Raw genomic sequence first — 16284 nt, 5'->3', positions numbered from 1 at the left:
ACGGGAAAAACCCTAAATTGACGTTTTAATTTACACAGGTAGTCCACACATTGCTAATCAGACGACTTTAAAAATCCATGTATGATAAATACATTTAATTATTATAATAACATAATAATGTTTATATTTGATATAACTAAGTCACTATAGAAAAGTTAAGAGTTTAAGAGAAAAAGGGAGGGAAACTGCATGTAGATACAGGTTTTTTCTTTGTTGGGGTCTTTGCATTTCTGTAGCAGGACTGGGTTTGGTTGCTTGGATGTGACCTGCAGAAAAGAATTTAGAAAGTGACACCATGGTTCAAAAGGCAGAGATTTAAGGTCTTTTTCCATTTCCTTCTGTAGCTCTGTGTTAGTGTTTTGGCGGTTCCTTTGGCTGTTTGGAGTGGCTTTGAAGGTGCCAACGAATTTCTGCTGATGTGGTATTCAGATTTGACTGCAGCCTTCCAGGTGCAGTCCTGCTGCAGGCAGCAAAATCCCTTGTCAGATGGAGCCGGGGCAGACAGACAAAATACCCACATACACATTACTGCCGTCATTCATCCACCTCAGCTTGGCTGTGCCGTTCACTTTCTTTTGCACCTCATGCTTGTGAGGAATCTTGAGGACTTTGTAAAACCGTCGAAATCTGTGTCTTGTCTTCTGAGCGGTGTGTGATGCTGCTGCTGGAATCCGATTTCCCTGGCAGTGCTTTACACGTGACAAATTCACTTTCCTTCCCCATGAGAAGACAGGGATGGGACAGGAGGAATTTGTTGTTTGCTTATTCTTTCTGGTGGGTCTGCCGAACCTACAAGACCACTCTAAAACACGTTTTGTGTTTTCTTTGTATACTGGAAACACGATCCTCTGGGACTCCAGCTCCCATGTCAGTAGGACTGTCCTTTTTTTATTCTGTCATTCCGAAGGGCAGCCTTGCTTTCCCCTAGAATAATTTGACCCCCAGTCACCCCAGGAGGGGATGTAGCTTGCCCACCCCCGAGGCCATTCACTGGCGGGGGAGGGCTTTGCTTCTGCCGGCGCTTTCCAGTCTCCGTGGAGGAACTCGAAGGTCGGTGCCCGCACGCAGCTGAGGTAACGCGGGACCCGCAGTCAGCGAGCGGGATCCCCGCAGTCAGCGAGCGGGATCCCCGCAGTCAGCGAGCGGCGATCCCCGCAGTCAGGGAGCCGCGATCCCCGCAGTCAGCGAGCGGGATCCCCGCAGTCAGGGAGCGGGATCCCCGCTGTAAGAAGTTAATAATTCAACAAACATTGCTTCTGTGCTGTGGCATTGAAGTACACACGAGTGATGCCAGGGCATGTGGTTTGAGAGAGTATTTGAAGTACATAAAGTTCTGTCGATTGTAAGTCAGAGATTTCACCAGAAGGAACAGAAACCTCAATCTGATACCAAGGTATGGTCTGTCCCCGATTCTAAGTGAAGACTTTAAAATGCAAGTCTCAGTGAACCTCAGCTAGACGTGAGCATGTACCCGTGTGAGATCCAACATTTGTTTCTATAGTGTGGCTGTGGTTTGCCATGTGCCAAGCTCTGATTTTTACAAAACTTGTCAGTGTTACCGTTTTTAATGATGATGCCATATTTAGGCCTTGTGAACTTTTACAGTATTGCTGCTTTAAATGGTTTGTGTCCTCAGAGAGCAATTCGTCTGCCTTAGACTTTCTCTAAAACAAGTGGAGTTGCTCCGTCGTCAGCATTTACAACAGCTTAAAGCTGAGAAGCATTTTGCTCTTGATAAAGACACTAGCAGAAGTATGTGGAATTATGAGAAACATACATACCTGTTTGGGGTTTTTTTTAGAGAAATTTTGTGAGAGACTGGAAAACCATATATTTAGATCTGAGATACCTTTCTATACAATACATTAAAATAAGAGATAGTTTAAAAGAAGCCCCAAATCAGTATAATTGCTAGTAGCCTGACTGTATTCTAAAAAGTAATTATGCAAATTCCAGAGGTCTTTTTATGTATGGTTTACTGGGATAAAGAGAGCTATGTCATATTACAGGCTCCCATTAAAAATGTGGCTATAAAAGGATTTGGCGTTTCAGAACTGATCCGTGAAAAAGTGACTTGTATCCAGCAGATGTGATTGCCAAGTGTGTTGTGGAAATGGCAGAGTGGCAAATGGCAAAGTCAGTGCAAATGATTTTTGTTCTATTTCCCCAGTCCTTCAAGATACACTGCTTACCAGATGCGCTGCCTCTTGGGCACGGGCTTCCTTGGGATTATGTCATGGAGGAAGAGCATGCAAAAAAATACATTTTTTGTCTTAATCTTTGAGTCTTCAGGAATGGAATTTTCTGTCCCAGCAGGAGCCCTGAACTGGCTCTTTTTTTCTCTCGCACTGTGTGTGAAAAATAACTACTTGTGGGAAGCTCCATGTACATCTGGATGTGTCTGTTGGACTTGGACAGAGTGACAGTCACAGTGCACACTGGGGATTTCCTTAAGTGGGCACAGCGTGGGCAGGGAAATGGTCACTCCCACGTTTTTGAAGTGTTTTGGTAGGAGCCAGCCACAGCAGGAGAGGCAACAGGAGCTCCACTCACAGCAGCGTTCCCCTCTGAGACCCACTCCCCGTAAGAGATATTGTCACAAGTGGTGTCACCACCTGATGAGGCCATTGGAACCAGTCAGATGCTATCCAGAAGCCCAGCCCCGCATGTATCGCTGTAGGTATTAACATTCATTTCAACTGAAGTTTCTAAGCAGTCAGTGCCCTTGTTTTGTGCAGGGAAACTGAGGTACTCAGTATAAAAATGAGATAATGTACACTGGATCTAAAGGGCATGTGAAAGTTTGGGTGACTGTTAATGGGTTTGGGGAGTTTTTATGTCTAATGCTGATGTATTGCAGCATTGATAAAATCCTCAACTGGATGCTCCCCAGTCTCTTGAGTTTGAATCCTGCCATGTTGAACACGTTGCTCTTAAGTGTTCCTTGGGATTTACATGCTGCAGCACTGACTCTGTCCTTGATTTCTCGGGCATGAGCTCTGCTACCTTTACACAGAAATAAATGGGACCTGCATCTCCATTGCCTGAGGCCCTCAGGACTGTTGTTGGTGACTCTCAAGTGAATTTTACAGCACAGTTTGCAGCGTTCCAGCTGGTGAGTCTTCAGAGTTAATAGTGCATCCCTTCAGGGTCAGCCAGTCATTCAGATGTCTCTCACATACAGGCTATGGCATTGGATCAAACTGCAGTTTCTTTATTCTTTTGTTAACACAGAAAATATATAGGCTTGAGGGGAAAATACCTATGGATGCCATTTCCATGCCTTGGCTTCTTCTGTATTCCTCATTGTTGGAAAATCCTCCATAAGCACTAAGCATCACTCGTCTAAAACTTTCTCTGTTACTTTAGTTGGAAAGCAAACCAGTGAAAGTTCAGCTTTTTCACTGCCTAGTGCAGGTGATCTAGCAGTATAACAGGTACTACAGAGGCACTGCTATTTCACTCAAAGGTGGGGTGCTAAAGAAAACACTCCAGTGGCATGTTTTTGCACAGCGTGTTTGAGGCAGCCCTCAGCGGGTTAAAAATTCTGTCTGGTCGTAAAATCGTCCTCTGTGTGAAAACTCCCCCCTGAGAACTAGCATAGAGCATTGATGTGGGTCATCATAACGTCTTCATAAGAATTAAGAATAAGTCTTCATAACGGTTGTGAAGTGATCAAATTTGTGTGGGGGTAAATTATTCACCTGATAATAAATGAGGAAGCTGTTTGAGACTCGTTATTAGCAGTCCTGTTCCATCTGATAGGAACACAAGTCCTGGCTTCCAAGTTTATAGTCTCTGAAACAACAGTGAACATCTACCGTGGGGAAATTTGAACTGTAGGATGTTCTGGGAAGCCAGAAGGTTTCAGCTCCTGCCAGTAGTTACATAGACTGTAAAATAATCAGCATGTTGCATGTGTCTGCTGTGCTGTAATCCTTCATACACCTGAGGCCAAGCAGGAGAGGAAGAGCATTTCTTATAAGAACGACACAACAGTCAGAAAGTTTGTATTTGAGCCCAGTGCTAAGCAGTTAGAGCTGGCTGACAGCTGAATTACTTTATTCTTTAGTAAATATAAAGTTAAATTTTGAAGGAAGCTCGCTTAGAGGCATCATGAGAACAGTCTTTTAAGATGCTAGCAGGAAGAAAATTCAGATTTGGAGTGAAAAATTACACAACTGCTGACCACGCTGTCCAGTGGCTAGGGGCAGGAAAGACAAATTAGCTGAGTTACAGAGTTTTATCTAGTGAAAGCATTAGGCAAATGACTCTGAATTACAAATTCAATAAAATAGCAATCTGCTCATAGAGCTTTTAAGGGCAAAAATTTTCTGAATAAATAACCCATGATGGATGAGCTGTGACACTTTGAACCATGTCCTGGGTTCACAGCACTCCTCACTGCCAGCTGCACCAGGGCTGCTCGAGAGGTGGTGGGCTGTAGATACCTACGTATAGTGCTCCCTAATTGATGACATCCAGAATTCTCAACAGAGAAGTGAATGCAGGACGGAGTTTTAGAGTGGAAAAGGTCCACAAGAGTGAAAGCTTTTAGACCACCCACTTGGAATGAAATGAAGAATCTGCATTGTCTAATAATCGTGACTTGAGATGGGAGAGACAGGAGTGAGGATTTCTAGTGAGCACTTGAGACAACCCACCTATTGATGACCAGAGGCGCCCGCCCTCCCTCCCCAGCTGCATAAACAGACTAGTTTTGCAGAGAAATATTACAAAATCATGCTGTCAACTTTCTTTCTGGGCTGTATACTTAATAATAATCAAAGCCAAATGTAAATAACCTATCTCTGATGAGAGAAGCATACTGCCTAAATTTGCTTCCTATTTATACTAGTTAAATGTGGATAAAATCCAGGTTATTGTTTTCTGTAATCTACTACCCACCCAATTGGAGCTGGGGAAACTGCTTCTGACAGGGGCTTGTTTTTAATATCAGGGCTCTGTTTAATGTCAGCTTCTCCAAATCAAATCAACATTATCACCCAACATTGATGTGATTACTTTTATAAGTTGCAAGTGATGAATAGCAGAGGAGGGCAGGGAAAACAAGCACAGTAATAAAAAAGAAGGGATTTTTCAAGTGGAGAAATGTGTTTTCTCCGGAGCTGATGTTTTGACATCTATCCATTCTGGCTTTTATACTGCTCCTCTATGAAAAACGAATTTAAAATTCAGAAGGGGCAAATAGATTTTTTTGTAAATTGTGTGCCAGCTAGTAAATTCATAAGATTTGCAGTCACTTCCTATTGAAAGGAGATGTCAGTGGAAGCAAGACTATCGAGTGATCAGCAACCAACTTGCTTGTTGCTTGGAACTGTGTTGGATTTGCATTTAGTGAGAGTCTCTTGTCCATCATAGCTCGTAATCATGAGTGCTTCGCCACAAACCACTGCACATGTCACCACCTTTTCTTGGTGGCTGTACCCTCGTCAGGAAAACTGTGCTGAGCTTGTAAGTGTGATAGTGTTGCACGTGTTCTGGTAATCCAATGTACAGATTTGGTTGTGATGATATTCTTGCAAGCCAACAGTTCTGGAATTAGGTGTGTTTAGAAGGGAGACAAGGGGTTCCTGCGATCAGAGTATGGAATCCTTTGCTTCCTTTAAAGTTACCTGGCTGCTGGATGGTGGTGCCAATGTCAGTTGTTAGCTTTCCAGTGAATGCATATTTGGTATATGCAATCTGTTGGAATAAGAGGCTTTAATTTGCTCCACAGTTTCTGATGTTTCACTGTGTTAGAAACAAAGAATAAATGGACAAGGTGGCTGGACTTGTTTTTATACTTACGCTGAGGTTGAAGAGATCAAGTTGAATTTGTCCCATGCTGTGATTAGCATCCAGGTTTCCAGATCTAGTGAAATATTTTGAACTCTAGGTTGCATTATATGAAATCTTAAAATTAATTTGTAGCATAAGAAAAGGAGGAATTTTAATTGTTCAGGTCTGTGACTTTCTCCTTAGTCTTAAAAGACGGAACTCTGACTGTCTAAAACCTGTTAATTTGCTGAAAAGGGCTGTTTTCTCAGCTTTAGAATGTGGATGTCATTCCCTTTTTTGTTTGTTTGGTTTTGTTTTGTTTTTTTTTTTTTTCCCCCTGTTTTTATTATGGATAAAAGCAGCTTTGAATGAAAAATAGCGTTTTTTTGCATAAATAGCTGAGGTTGAACATTCAGGGACTCTGTAGACTGGATTACTTGACCTTGACTCTTAAAGGTCAGTGTTGCCTGTTCCGGATGAGAAGAAACAATGCAGTATAGTCTTTAACCCACTGTATCTCTAACACCAGCTGTTAGTGCCAGCTTAGAAGAACTATAATTTGGCCAGCCTTTGTGTTTCTTTTTATCTGTATGCATCTGGCATATGCGAGCGTAATTGGCTGCTCCTTAGGTTTTAGTTTAAAGGCAGAGCTAGGAGACTATTTGAGTGTGGATGTGGGATTCCTGAAGGTACTTTATTTTCACCTAATCACCTGTGGTACTGAAAGGAGCACATTAATAGTCAGCTCCCAGTTTATGGAGTTTAAGGAAACTGATGAACACCTTGATTCGGACAGAACTGAAATTTCAAGCCTTTAAATACTTTCTACCCATTGTGTCTATGAGGAGTTATCATTCTGAAGTCTTGAGTTGTTGTTAACTGATGAATAGGTTTTTCGGTGAGGTCTAGTGTTACCACCCAGTATTGGGAGCAGATGGTGGTAGTTGTGGTGAGCAAATTACACCAGGAGAGGATTTCGGTACTGTAGAATATGTGGTCTAAAAATCTCTGGCAAATGCTGTTCTGTCTCCATTTTACACACAGGGAGGTGAGAGGTGGAAGTGCTAGGGGTAAGGCCCGGAGGCAGAGCCTGAAACTGAAACCTGTAAAGCTTAACTTTTTAACCACCACACAGACTTGGTCTTTGAGGCAGTTCCTAGAGGACAGCAGGCAATCCCTGACTCTTTATCACTAGTATGTGCTAGTTTCAGAAGAGGATTCAAGGCTTGAATAAATGGTATAATCTCAACTGCCCTTCAGCATGTGGCAGGATGAAAACCAAGTATCACTTCTGAGCTGGGTGGTGAAGGGTTCGTACTGTTGAGCTTCTCTTCAAACCAAAGCTCGGTGCTATTGCAAGGGGGAAGGAGCTTTGGTTTTACTCTATAATTGAAAGAAGATGTGGTAGTCTTGGGTAGCCAGCTTAAGAGTTTTCACAGCCATTTTGTAAGCCTATGGATGTGCCTAGAAGCTGAGTGATAGAATGGGATATGGAAGTGACATAGGAGAATTTGTTACAGCCATATACTTCAATTATTTTGCTTTGCAGAAATGGTTTAGATATATGTGTAAAAAATGGAGATCTCATATATGTCTGTTACCTTTTACTGAATCTCTTAAAACCCTTTATGGACATGAATAATTAGGCCCGCGTTCCTCAGGCAGAAAGAAAACTAATCAGATTTTTTATTTCACTGCTGAGCAATTTGAAACAGAGGAGTGAAGGTGAGCCGTGGTGGACCTCACAGCTGGATATTTAGGGTGGCTCCTTGTTTTTCAAACCGTGTTACCTTGATAGTTGGCAAGAACTGTCAATTAACTTTCGGTGTGTACAGTTGCACAGCATCATGTCTAATTCCTACTGCAGACATTCCTCCTTTATGAAGGTTTTCTATTCTGTAATTGAAGGGCAGATCCCCGGGACCTGGGAGGGAGTTGTGGAGAGTGTGAGAGTTTGGAGAGTGTGTTTTAAAACATCAGTCTGCCCTTGAGGCCTGTTATGTTTATTTCTTGACCAGGTGCCTTATCAAGTTGAGCCTCTTGTTTCAGGGAAAAGGAACATTCTTGGCAAAATAGAGCACTTACAGATTATGGGTCTTCTAGTGAGAGGTCCCTGAAAGGAAGCAGGCAGGGGAGCTTGCTTTGCAGAGGAAAATCCATAAAATATCTCTTGAAAAAGATGAATCACTGCTGCCTTCAAGTAAAGGGCATTCATACTGAGGGGATTATCTGCAGGAATGTTTCTGTGTCTGACAACATTGGCACAGCTGGGGATTAGTAAGAAATTGTTCCGAAGCATTGCATGCACGTGGAGTGGTCGAGGCAATGTGACTTTGAGATAGCTGCACTGCCCAGGCAAGGTGGCGTGGGTATGGGGACAGGAACACTTAGCACAGGTCAAGGGAAAGGTGGTTTTATGGGTGAGATCTTAGTAGAATTCATCAAGGAATGTTGATTAACATTTTCTGTCCTGCTAGGCCTATCCATACCAAACTCAAATTGCCTTGACTATTGCTTTTCCAAGATCTTCATACGTACCTTCCTATTGACATCGACTTCTCATGGCTGTTCTAATTGCTGTTCTGATGCCATTATACCATTATAGTACGTGTTCATGCCTGCTACTTCTGTCTGGACCCATTTATGGTTTGCCCACAAACAGAGCCATAGACAAATGAAAAAATTAGGAAAAAGGTAGGTTACTGCCAGCCAGGGCAGTCAGCTTTCCAGCTGCTGAATGAAATCAGGCTCTGCAAAGAGCTTGGTTTTGGCATAAGGATCCTCCTGCAGAGTTGTCTGCAGCTATGTGTGAATGTCGTGCTACCCGCCGTGCCACTTCTTCCTTGCTCTTCCTCCTTGCCAAGTAATACTCCATTTATTTTGGGTTTTTTTCAGTCCCTCGGATCAATGGCCACCCGAAACTGGACAGGCACCGTGAGCACCCTCCTGGCTATGACAGCTCTTCTACCATGATGAGTAGTGAGCTGGAATCCAGCAGCTTCATCGACTCTGATGATGATGACAACACAAGCAGGTAGGGCATCCGCATAGTGACTGAGCTGGTAAATACTCTTGGCATGTTTCCCAACCACTTGACTGTTTTTCTGGGCTTTCCTGAAACTTGCTGACTGGCAAGAAGAGAAGGCTTATACATTCTATTTCCCTCCTCCCCCCTTTTTAATTTTTTTTTCCCTGCTGCATATGATTTGAGCATTGAAAATTCATTGGTAACATCATGTTGTATATAATCCCTGCTCTGAGAAACAAGCTGAGTTACTGAGGTCGCTCTCCAAGCTGCCTATAGCCACTGTTCCAATTAAGAGAAAAATTAATGTTCCTGCTCTTTCCTTTTAATAGCAAGAATGATCACATTTTAAGATCAAAGCAATGTGCAACTCTCTACTTATTTATAAAGTAATGATGTGAATATTGTAACAAAATAACTTCAGCATAGATTCCTAATAAGTATGCACTTCACTAAAGCTGAATTGTAAGGGAATTCCTATGTAATTGCACAGTCTGAGACCTATAAGCAGGATGGGAATTCATCAAGGTTAATGCTATTGCAAAGGCAGGCTGTGATGCCATATATTTATGACTACTTAATTATTTTTTTCTTTTTGTGCAGACAGAATGTGAATTATTTATTGGTTTTTGTGAAAAAGCCATTTCAAGACATCCCTGTTATTCTTAAAGATTTTTTTGTTCTGTGAAAGGTTTATATTTCTTGGATTCAAAATTTTTAAAAGATGTAAAAGCAGTCAAAACTAATATTCTTCCCTTTCCTGGCTGCAGTGACAGCATTCTGTGAACACTGTCTCTAGAGCTGTTGTTCATCCAAATGAGCTATGGGAACCCATGAGAGATTTCTATTAATTGTCAGAGAACAAGAAGATTACAGATCTCTGGTTGTTGCTAGAGATCTGTAGCTAAAACACATAAGGTGCAAAGTAATATTCTTAAATTCTAGGTAGAATGGAAACATCAAAGAACAAGTAGTCCTGGAGATGCTTATACATTTGCTGTGTTTACAAATAGATTATTAGCTTCTTGAACTCAGTGGATCTGTTTTGTCTTGCAGTTAGTCATAGCTTAAAACAGAAGTTTCTTCAAATTCTATTTCAAGACTGGATGTTTCCAAAGCGTTGAAAGGATAACTAAATGAACATTTAAGATTTGGTCCTGAATTAGTTTCAAGAACTTATTTTGCAGTTACAGTGAAGTTGCCAACAACCTGAAGACACAGAAAATTAGCCTTCTAGATGCTTTGTACTTCACCTGGATATTCGTGTGCATAAAGGGTTGGCAGGATCAGTAGTTAACCTGAATGAACTCTAAGCCTTCCTAAAGTCTTTAGGGCTTCTAGCCCTCCTTCCCTCCCTAAAAAAATCAAGCCCACAAAACCAACAACAACCCTGCAGCTGATGATGTTTCTCGTAAATAAATTAATCATTTCCATGGCAGCAAGATATGCAGTAGGGCAGGATTAGCACAGCCAGGGTGGCCGCTGAACCCATTATACTAGACCCAGCTAAATCTTTTGATATTAATAAAGTAAAGCTTCCTGCGTCTGACCTGAGAAGAGACTCTTCGAAGCTGCTGCGCAGGCCTTTTCCTTTCCAGGCTAGGGCAGAAGCTTTCTGCACACAGAATAGCTGCCAGGCCAGCTAGTCAGGAAGAACAACTAAATGGAATGCTCTAAGGTATGCTGTTGTGTTACCGTGATGATGTTCTCAAGCAGATGAGAGATTGTGCTGGCAGGGAGAAGTTTTCTGTAGAGGCATATACAGCCAAATAGAAAATCGAGCATGCTCCAGATCTGCTGGAGACAGCGGCCTGGGGAAAAAGAGGTTGAAGAGGGTAAGTTTGTTTAAGAAGAGCTGATGAACTCTGGTGCATTGTAAAGGAGATTGTATGTGGAGGAGGTCATTGAGAGAAGGAATCAGATGTAAAGGATGTGTTACTGTCTTGGAAGTGAAAGGGTTGCAAGATTGAGGATGCTTTTCTAACAGTGTGTGTTTGACATTGGGTTTATTTTATTTTTGATTTGAAGCAGTGCATTAGAGTTGGTTGCTTTCCAATCCAAGAAAGTTCTGTTGCATTTAGTTAGAGAATAATTTTTTGTTTCAGTGAATTTGTTCACAGATATTACAGGACAGTGAAGAACCCTTCAAGTAGTGTAAGTGTAAGAATTTATTGCCTTTCTTTTCAATGTATGATATAACTCAACATGAGTGTTATTTGCAGGTAGTAGGTGGTATTTTGAGTACATAGTGATGTAGGGAGCTCATGGTGAGCTTTACAGTAAGTGTTATTTCTGTCTTCTGTTCAGTGAATAAAGGTCTGGCAGATACAACATCTGTAGCTGTAGGATTATTGTCAGCAACTTGCAATTAGTATTCTCAGTTCAATGTAACTAAAATAACTCAATTGTGTTTTATTTCTCATTTAAGAAATTAACATTAGTTCTTTTTAAACTATACGGATAAGCTTTCTTTAACAAATTGTTACCTTTTCTTCCTCCTTTGGGCAATGTAGATTGGACAAATTATTATTATTATTCTTTTTAAAAATCTCTTCTGTAGGATCTATTAGCCTTTCTCTTAGAAGTGCAGTCAGGGTTTTGGCCAGTAGCTAGTGCGGAAATCGGTAGTTATGATTCCAGATTTGTTTTTCATCTTTGCACTTTTATTTTGCCCAAAAGCTCAAATATACTATCCTGTTTTGTTCATCAGATTGTAGTAATAACTTTTACTCATTTCTGGGGATAATTCAGAGATCAAAGTATTACTCCTCATTAGAATAGGTTTGAGCTGCTCTTTAGCATCCAGATACTCTTAAAGTATGAGATACGCTGTGTTTATGAAGGGTTCAGCAAGGATGCATTAAGGCTATGGATTTAGGAGAAATTACAGGAAGAGTAGATGAAGTGTGCCATAGCTACATGAAAACAGATACAGGCTTGACTCCTTTCTAAGAAATCACAGAGACTCTGAAACCCGATGTTCACAAATATGCTTTCACACGGTGTGGGAGTCTTGCCGAAACAGGCGTTCTTGCCTTCTACTTACACATTGGCTTATTAAGGCAACTGAAGTCATTGTCCAGCTTCCCCCAAGAAGTGGTGAAAAAAAAAAAAATGAGTTGAGCAAGCTCTCTATATATGGTTTCTGTAGTGTAATAAGTAACATTTTCTAATGTTTATCTGTATAGAAGCCAATGTGTAAGCAGACAAAAATGTTCAGGCAGTTCCTTCTGATCATCAGTTTTGTGCAATTAATGTGAGAGGCTGTTTTAGCTCAAGTAGTTACTTCTCTGAAATATTGTCTGTCCTCTTGAACTAAACCTAAACTGTGGCTTTTCTAAGGAACCGATTTCCATTCTTCCAGTCTAATGCTAAGTAGAATGAAAAAAATACCACAGAAAGAACTTAATTTTTCACGTTTTATCATCTGGTAACAGAAGTTCAGAGATTTGCCAATAAACTCTGGTTTTGCTGGGTTAATTTAAAATAAAATCAAAAATGTTCACTGCTTACAGAGGAGTCTAAACTTTTGGCCATGTATTGAAAGGCGATGAATTTTCCAGAGTGGTCTCACCTGAAGTTGCCAAAGTAAATAGGGAGAGCAAAAGTGGAGAAGGAACAAGGTGCTGATATTAGCATAAGCGAATTGTTCACACCTTCATCACCTCAGCTGTGTTCTGTCTGCCTTTGTGCTGTGTACTTAGACTTTTCTTCTTTTTTTTTTTTCCAGTCCATCTTTTTGAACTCATCCCTGATATTTCTCTCTAAAGATAGTAATGAAAGTATTTTTATGTCCTGTACTAGATGATAGCTTAAAATATCCATTCTAAGGACTCAGAGTCAGAGGGCAGTTCTGTTTTCCAGCTATACTCAGTGCTGGAAAAAGGTATTTTTTTGTCCAGTCCAAGTGTAGAAAATCAGACTAAAAGCTGTAAATAATAATTCTTTCTGTTTTTCTGAGCGATGCCATATTGATGTGCACTAGAGCAGGAGGAAGAAATTGGCATAACCAGGCAACCTTGGTAGTCAACAGGTATTATATGCTGTCTGTGATCAGGAAAAATACTGACAGAAGAGGTGTATTAACATACAGTGGAAGGCACTTTTGATTTGCTTACTTCTTGGGATGTAAAGTGCCATGAAGTAATGCCAGATTACAGCCAAGACTGCTCAAGACAAAGAAATTCAGTGAACTGTCTGAAACTTTACTGTTGTCCTTCATTTCCATAACTTGCTATCCAGATAAAATGCCCATTGTCTGGAAAGTGGAGGAAGAACTTTGCTACTGGGTGAATTCCCACTGTGGTCTCCTGCTGCAGGCAGGTGTGGCTTTGAGTATAGTTTTTCTATCCATTTTCTTTCTCTGCTATGTGAACATTGGTAACTTAAAGGAACTTACTTCAGGAACGTAGTAATGGGAAACAATAAATGAAATGACGTGTGTGAATTTAATGGATTCTCTTTATCCACAGTAACCATTAGAGGATGCCATTCTAAAAAGGTTGGTGACAGGAAATATTGCATACTCCTTCAGTGATGCACACTACGATAAAGCCAAAAAAAAGGATATGGCAGGAGGTGAAATATGTGTGTAAACAATGCAAATCAATTGCCTGGATGCCGTGAATGACTTTGGAATGTGATTATAGTAGCCGAAAGGAAAGATAAAATTTTACAGTTTTATCATTTCTGTGATGGACTAACTCAGCTCCAAAACCAGTGGAAAGTCTTGCCTCATCCTGTGAAAGAGCAGGACCTTCACACCCTGGTGTTCTCTCTGCAGCAGGGAATAGGGCCTCTGAGAAGAGGGTTTGCTTGCAGATCAGAGTGCAGAATTTATCCTCTAATCGGTGGAAGAAGGGCACACACATCTCTCTCATAGCCTTTGAAGTGATCTTGTTGCTTCACTTGTGTTTAGGCAGAAAAGCTCTCCCAGTCTTTTGCCTCTTCTCTTTTTGCTGCTCTTCTCAAAGAGCAGGCAGGTTCGCTGTGATGTGAGCAAAACACCTTGCCTTTCTTCAGATTCCTCTAAACTGTTGTGTGCTGGAATGTTTTAGCTGAACCCTACTAATGAGATGTTCTGAGAGAGGGAGAGAGTGAAACTGGAGAGGAAATAGGAAGAAGGAGAATATTGGTAGTAAAATGTAAGAGGAGTTTTTCTGTGTCAGTCTTTGTCAGTACTTTCAAGAAGAGTGGTGAATGTTGAACAAGTCCAATTTTGGGAGCCCTGCATCTGAGAGATGTCTTTATTTTTCCTGTTGAAAAGGTAAAACCTCAGAAAACCAGGTGCTCTGGGCTGTTTCCACAAATGGAGAAGTATCAAATTTTTGATCTCTTTTGAAAATACCACCTCTTGGCTCTTGAAATTAATCTGCCTTGCTGGGAGGGAAAAAAGGAGTGTGTGAGGTTAACATGCCTGAAATAGTTTTGTGATCTCAAAGAGAATGTCAGGAGATTCACACCCTCCGAGCAGTTCCATCATCTGTAATATTCAGCTCAGTATGCTTGACTAAAACACACCTACTTTATGCAAGATGGGTTTCCCAGTGTGGTGGGTTGTAATCTCATGACAGCAAGCTCCTTTTTGAAGTTGCTGATACCAAGTTTTGCTTGAGGTATTCTAGCATTCCTGCATGTGGCTAGGACTTTGAAGACAGGGACATGGAGACTGGGGAGAAAGACTGGCACTGTTTTCTTTGTGACAGTGCCAGTTCAATTACTTGTGTTGTATAGGGTTGGAATTTTTTTTTTTTTTTAAATCTTGGTTAATGATGGAGCATTACTATGTCTTTTTTTGCCATTCTTAACATAATAAATAGAGGCGAGATGTCTCTGCGGTGTTACACTGGTATCTCTGAAATCTAGGCTTTGTTCCAGGCTCCTGAAATTAATTTGAGCAAATCCATTTGTCTTTCTGTGTCTCAGTCCACTATCTGTAAAATGAGAATGAACACATTCTTAACTATTAGGGTATTTAAGCTTTTATATGTAGAATGTGGCACATTTTGGTTCTACAAGTTTGAATAGCCTGGCAAAAAAACCCACAACAAAATAAAACTAACAGAATATGTGAAAGTAAATCATAATCACTGCTCCTCTGTCACTATTTGGTAGTAGCTATGATCAATTGATACTTTATTTAATTGAATTCATGCCCCAGTGTTAAGTTCCTGTTAACAGGATAGATAGCAGCAGCAGCAAATAACAACATCATGACAAGACTCACAAAAATGAATATTAAGAGATTCTCCAAGTTGTCTGCTGTTCTCTCAGAGCGGAGATTAAAATCATTGTTTCATGTACAGTTGTTTTTGTAGTGTGCATTTTTCTTCGATGGGCCTGGAGTCAGAGCCACCTTTAAAGTAGTGGAAGATGGCTACCTCTGACCTTTGGGTGGCTAAATCAGGGTGATCTATGCCTGTTGAGATGTGGGTTGCACTCCAGCTTGCTCCCAAAAGAAAGCAAGGCAGTAAATGATGCTCTCTGTATTTACATCCACTATGCTGGAGGTTAGCTGGGGCCTTCTCTGTGCTCCCAGGCAGAGGTACAGTGCGGGCTGGGGTTGAGCAGCAGTTCAGCAGCAGGCACAGCACTACAGTGTAAGCCAGCTGATGGTGTCTGTATGGCTTACACTCTCCTGCATTCGAAGGAATGAGCCTTCTTTTGGCAGGGTGCAGAGAAATGCAAATGGCTCAGCTTTACAGAGTTGACATTTGCTCTCAATTTCCCTCAGGTTGAGTAGCTCCACTGAGCAAAGCACTTCATCCCGGCTCATACGGAAGCATAAACGCAGGAGGAGGAAACAAAGGATGCGGCAGATTGACAGGGTAAGGTTGGCATCATAATTTTCCAAGGAGGTGAACCGTGATTTTTGAGTGCAGCATGTGAATCAGGAAGGGATCCAGAACAGGTCCATACCTTGCAGAATTCATTCCAAAGGCTCCCTTTGGCTCCAGTCTCTAACATTTCAAGTTCTGCAGCACTAGAGTCAAGATTTTTTTCCTGCTCTCCCTTCTTTTACTATTAAGTGATTGCATTTCTTGTTGTTTCTTCCAAGACCAGCCTCTGCAGGACAACCTCCGTTATGCTACTGCCTGATGTGAGCAAGGGGTGACCGTGGTGTTAGACAGCTGATGTATGAATTGTTGAGATTTGCATTCTGCTGAAAGGAGATACCTACGTTTGTGGGAAATCACAAACCTTTTCCCCTTTCCTGTGCTAATCCTGTGGTAGCAGAATGAGGATGGTCCAAATGATGTACTTCTTGAAGTAACTGTTTTGTTCTCCTGTAAATATCAGTCTTCACAGATTAAAGAATGAGTATGCATACATTTTATAACAAGAACTGAAGTAATGTTTTATAGATATTTGATAAGCACATTTGTATTTTATTTTGGATATTTTGGAGGTTGGGGGGGTGTCTCCCTACTCGTTTCCTGAAGGATCATGTGTTGTTCACTCTTTAGGGAGGAGCTGTG

At 41.2% G+C, this 16284-nt stretch overlaps 1 protein-coding gene across 2 annotated transcripts in view; it reads left to right on the top strand.

Moving 5' to 3' along the window:
• DVL1 (dishevelled segment polarity protein 1) overlaps nucleotides 1-16284 on the top strand; it is a 64580-nt gene that overhangs the window by 28317 nt on the left and 19979 nt on the right. For both annotated transcript variants that reach the window (XM_026862587.1, XM_026862586.1), the window contains 2 exons: nucleotides 8677-8815; nucleotides 15540-15633. In XM_026862587.1, coding sequence (XP_026718388.1) covers nucleotides 8751-8815; nucleotides 15540-15633 — 159 coding nt within the window. In that variant the 5' untranslated portion in view covers nucleotides 8677-8750. The remainder of the gene's footprint in view (nucleotides 1-8676; nucleotides 8816-15539; nucleotides 15634-16284) is intronic.

Source organism: Athene cunicularia (assembly GCF_003259725.1).
Source record: "Athene cunicularia isolate RWA chromosome 21 unlocalized genomic scaffold, athCun1 chr21_part1, whole genome shotgun sequence".
Lineage (NCBI taxonomy): Eukaryota > Metazoa > Chordata > Aves > Strigiformes > Strigidae > Athene > Athene cunicularia.
This window is presented reverse-complemented; position numbering and strand designations above follow the sequence as displayed.